Source organism: Gavialis gangeticus, unplaced genomic scaffold (genome assembly GCF_001723915.1).
Source record: "Gavialis gangeticus isolate Ggan-Ray unplaced genomic scaffold, GavGan_comp1, whole genome shotgun sequence".
Classification (NCBI taxonomy): Eukaryota; Metazoa; Chordata; order Crocodylia; family Gavialidae; genus Gavialis; species Gavialis gangeticus.
In genome coordinates, this window is record NW_017729011.1 from 16,609,308 (window position 1) to 16,614,639 (window position 5,332).

General features: G+C 48.2%; 1 protein-coding gene across 10 annotated transcripts in view; it reads left to right on the forward strand.

Annotated features, from left to right (window-relative positions):
* Window positions 1–4,966: 4,966 nt before the first annotated feature.
* The window catches only part of FUBP3 (far upstream element binding protein 3), a 52,658-nt gene continuing 52,292 nt past the window's right edge, over window positions 4,967–5,332 (forward strand). For 8 of the 10 annotated variants that reach the window (XM_019510673.1, XM_019510679.1, XM_019510678.1 and 5 more), the window contains exon 1: window positions 4,968–5,138. In XM_019510673.1, coding sequence (XP_019366218.1) covers window positions 5,052–5,138 — 87 coding nt within the window. In that variant the 5' untranslated portion in view covers window positions 4,968–5,051. Of the gene's footprint in view, window positions 5,139–5,332 lie in introns of all 10 variants that reach the window. The other 2 variants (XM_019510682.1, XM_019510674.1) reach the window with 2 other exon arrangements.

The window sequence follows — 5,332 nt, forward strand, 5'->3', positions numbered from 1 at the left end:
AGTTCAAAATTTCCCCTGCCCCCTCCCACCTGTCTCACACCTATCGTCTCCTATCCCTCTGATCCTGACTGCCATGCATTTGCATTTTTACAGACCTGCATTTTGCATATTGGCTTCTATTCTACCCAGGAGAGCACACAAAGCAATACCAGACTCTCCCTATGGCTAAAGAAGGGTGTTTGTACCCAAAAGCTTGCAAAGAACATTTTTTTTCCAACTATTTAGTTGGAGTAATAAAATATATCACATCTACCCAAAGAACCTTGTCTGCCTTTAATTACACAGGCACACACTATTGATTCTCTAGGACCCCTACCCCAGTCAGGCTAGAATGTATGAGGCAAGGTAGTTAAAACAATGAGCCAGGACTGTCACAATGCTGCTCATTATTTGGGCCCCACAATGTAAATCTAAAGTAAATGCATTGAAATCACTGGGGTGGTTCTTAATTTGCACCACAGTAAGCAAATAGACATGTGGTACTATGGGGACAGAATGGACAGCAAAGAGCGAATGACCCCAGCCTCAGTCAACAAGAAGGTTGGACAAGGGAGCAGCAAATGAAACTGAGGTTCCAGTCACTTAATGGTGAGCATAAACAGCTGGCTTATTCACCAGGCATGGTCTAAATCAGGGATGCTCAACCTCCAACCTCTAGCCCTAACGCGACTTTCGGAATTAAAAAAGTAACCCAAAATCCACATTTTTATGTGATTAAAATGAAACACTGCTATATATGTATCTATATATTAGTGGCATTTCATTTTAATCACAGAAAAATGTGGATTTGGCGTTACTTTTTTAAATATGAAAATTGCAGATTTTTTTCATCAGAGAAAACCAGAATCCCTGCTTATCATACACCAGTGGGCTGAGTGGGGGTTGGGCTACCTTCCCTTCTGCTTTCCTGGCCTCTCCTTGCCCCTTGGCACTTATTGGGATGGCCCTGAGGTGCCAGGTGCTGCCCAAACACGGGGAGAGGCTTGGTTTGCCCCGCTCAGCCTGAATGGGTTGCAACATAAGCCCTGGCCCTAGGAATCATTGCATCATGGGCCACCACCCCGATGTCACTGCGATGCCAGGCAGTGGGAAGTGTTCCCAGCTCGCCCATGTGGCTATAATGAGCCCCGAGGGTCAGTGTTGACAGGCCTTATATATGAAATTATTGTATTTGCTGAAAAACTATTGTACAATGCAAATAAGCATGCAAATAAATCTTCTTCTTAAATCTTCATATTGCTCACCATAAGAGGCCAGTGAGTGAATGAGAGAACTGGGTCATCAAAGTTGGAGCATTTCCTTATTTTGTGGCAAGTAGTTCTAAGAAAGTACTGAAGCAAGCCCAAAGGTCAGTTGGCCTTTTGGTCTCTTGTAGGCTAAGATCAAGTGAACTTTGAACTTTGTTACCTTAAGCTTTAATGTTCTCTAATGAAGTATCTGAAGTCCCAGAATAAAGAGTCTGAGATGGAGGATGCTTGAATGTAGTTTCTGGGGGCATCTGAATCCTAATATCTCCAGGCTCAGGTCTGCATGTAGGATGCCTGCTAATGGATTTGGGAGTGTCTGAAGTCCCAGGGTGAGAGGCTGGGATAGAGGATGCTCACCGGTTGTACATAGTGTTTAGAACAATTGAGCTGTGCCTGCTCAGTCGATACAGGTTTTGGAACGACGGAGTTCTGCTCAATTGAATATGATATGGAACACAAAATATATTAATTCAAAAAAAGCCCCCAAATCAGTTAAGACTCCCTGAGAGTGACTTTGGGTTTTGCATATGCTGCATCAATTAGCCGCCTCAAAAATTATTGTGCATTTTGCAGACAAAGTTAAATGTGATATCTTTTAATCAGATCAACGAAATAGTTGGGAAAATTGTTCTTTGCAAGCTTACAGGTTGGAATTGGAACAGTTTTTACAACAATATTTCCAACTATTTCGCTGGTCTAATAAAAGCTATCACATTTACCCAAAGAACCTTGTCTACCCATGGCTACAACAAACAACTCAAAAATGATGGTGCATTTTTAACACTTTTACTATTATTGATTGTACAAGGGTTGAAATGATTGCATAGGTGAGGTAATTATCATCCACCTGGCAATGCAGCTGAGGGTCATGAGCAGGGATCCTGGTTGTCTCTGATAAAAAAAAAAAAATCCCCAATTTTCAGATGAAAAAAATAACCCAAACTCCACATTTTTCAACGATTAAAATGAAACACAATTATACACACGTGTGTGTGCATAGATACATATATAATGGTACGTTATATTTGTATCTATACACGTAACCCAGGTGCACCCAAGTGTGTGCTCCCCTCTCCAAATAGAAGGGATAGGTAGCTAGGCAGGAGTGCTGTGACAGGGATCTGCAAAATACCGACCCGTTACCTTTATTCCCTATAGAGTCAGGTCAGAACAAGGGATAGCTTAACTATATAAAATTTATTAAGATATACAAAATTTAAAGGAAATTGATATTAATAAACATATATATGCACACACACACAAATATACAAAGCTATGTCCTGCAGATAAAGGCTGAAAGGGTACACCCCTTCAGGTAGCCTCAAGCACTGTATTGATAACCAGTTGAACTAAAATAAACACCAGATAAGTACAGGTAAGCACAAATAAATATAGCTAAACAACAGTCAAACACAGATATGCACAGGTTAATACAGATAAGTATGTATAACCATTAGGGAAGGGGGTCCCAGCAGTGTCCCACTAAGGATATTATATTTAATGCTCTATTAAACTACTAATTTACAAAGATAAACTGTCCCCAAAATATAAGGTGCAGTGGCACAAAATATGAGGCGCTCTCTCACAAGCTTGCAGGAGGGGGAAGAGAAGATTTTCTGTGCTCCCTGGGCCTACAGTGGGCCCAAAGGATGTCTCCCTAGGGAAATCCCAGACCTGGGAGCTCCTTCCCGCTCCAGCTTCCATGTGAATAAGTTGCCTCACAGCCGGGGTAGCTCCCCTCCTTTGTGGGAACCCTTTCCCCAGCAACTCATGACTCCCGGGGCATGAATGGCTGCTCTTTGTCATGGGCGACTGGTGCTGCCTTAGTTGGAGGGGGGCACGTGTCCCTCCCTGCAACCAGTCCTGAAGACCAGAGTGGGGGGCGTTTCTGGGACCAAGCGCCAGCCAATCACTGCAACCGCTCCCAGAAGTGGCTGCAGCCACTCCTGGAAACAGCTTCAGCAATTGCAGCGATCGCAGCACTTGGCTGGTGCTTGTGGGGGGGGCCCTGTGCTCCTGCCTGCCCCCCCGCCCATCTCCTAAGCATGAGCATAGCCAGCCAGGGGGTGCACCCCCTACACGTCGCCACTGGTCCTCGTCTCCTTGGCTGAGATGCTCCCTGCATGCAAGGCCTCCCAGGCCCTGGCTCCCCTGGGGCCACCTCCCACATGTGGCCCTGTGCACTGTTGCGCGCACCGAGGGCTCTGCCTTCTGTTGGGGGTTGGAGGCCTGGGCCACCTCGTGCAGCACCGGGGCTCAGTCTGCTCCCAGACCAGGGGTTGCAGACCTGAGCCGCCTTGTGCAGCTCCAGGGCCTCTGCTCCGTGCACTGGCCCATCCACCCAGTTCCCGGCCTCACGTCCAGGGTTGCAGACCCGAGCTGCCACAAACGGCTCCCAGGGTCTCAGCCCTGTGCACCACATTGCACACTGGCTGGGGCTGTAGTGTCGGACTGGCACTGGAGTCCTCGGAGCTCTCCTGGGTGCTGGCTCTGCCTGCTGCGTAGCTCTTCTCCTGGCCTGCTCTCTTTTTCATCTCCCAATGCATCTCCCCCATGCTGGGCACGCTGTTCTTTTTAGTCACTCCAGAGGCTCTGCCCTTCAAATGCTGTTGGATACGCCAAGTGCAAGCTACAACCAGGTCCAGGGCTCTTCGTGCCCCTCCCCGGGGCAGGGCAAGCCCCTTCCCAGTAGTTACCTGATTGGCAGACATGCTCCAGCAATCACGACAAAGAAACATTTGGATGCTTAGCTCGCTGGGATCCTTTGACCCTAGCTGACTTCTTGCCCTTGGGGCAGGGGGCTGGACCTGATGATCATACGAGGTCCCTTCCAGTCTGAACATCTATGAAATATATGAATTCTCTGAGCCCAGGCAGGCCGGGCTGTATCAGTAAATCCACCACATACATATATCAGGTATCCAGGCTGTAGCCGTGTGGGTCAAGAGGAAAAGGCAATCAGGACTCGTAGTAGAGATGATATCTTTCATTAAAGAATTTTTTTGGCAAAAATCTTGTTGGTCTAATAAAAGACATCATCTCTACTACAGGTCCTGATCATCACATACATATACATATACAGGCAACTCCTGCTTAGCGCTCTGAATACGTACCTGGAAAACTGAGCATTAAGTGAAATGATCATTAAATGAAACCGAAAGATTTAATGACCCCAGATGGCGATTGGAAGCGTTATAACAAAATTCGCTGAGCACTAAGTGGAATCGGGTATCTATTTTAAATGAGGGTTACAGCAAAATAGTGCAATGCCAAACAGCGTTAAGCATGGGTTGCCTGTATAGAGATATATGCATCTATACATTATAGATTATATAACTGGAGATAGCTATAATAAATTATACAATCTATATACGTGATAGATTATATAACAGACGATATCTATAATAAATGATACAATCTATACATGATAGATTATGTAACAGGCTACATCCCTGCTAGATCATATTATCTATGATAGACACATATATAAATGGTGTTTCATTTTAATCACAGAAAAATGTGGACGGGGGTTACATTTTTTTTTAAACCAAAAAGTTGAGGATTTATGTTGCACAGACACCCAGCAGCCCGCTCACGTGGGGGCCGAGGCCCACGCACGCAGAGAACCCACGCAGCCGCGTTCTAGCGGCGCGCTGACGTCACCGCCCCCCGTGTCTGCCTGTCGCCTGGTTCGCAGCTTCCGGCGGAAGTGCGGGGCCTTTCCGTTTCCGGGTGCGGGTCCCCAGGCGGAGCGGCAGGACGGAGCGGCGGCGGCGGTAGCGCTGGGGGCGGTTGCAGCGTGTAATGGCGGAGCTGGCGCAGGGACAGAGCGCAGCTCCCGTGGGAATTAAGCCCGAGGGCTTCGTCGACGCTCTGCACCGGGTCCGCCAGGTACCGCAGCCTGTGGCGCGGGGAGGCCTCGGGGCGCTGCTAGGCCGCGGGGGGAGGGGTCGGGCCGGTCCGGGGCCCCCAGCGGCGCCGGGCTCTGCAGCTTCTCCTGCGGACCAGCTCTGGGCCCGCGGTCTCGGTGGCCGGACTCGTGTGCTCTGCTGCGGTGGGGGGGAGGGGGGGGGGGAAGTGGCTGG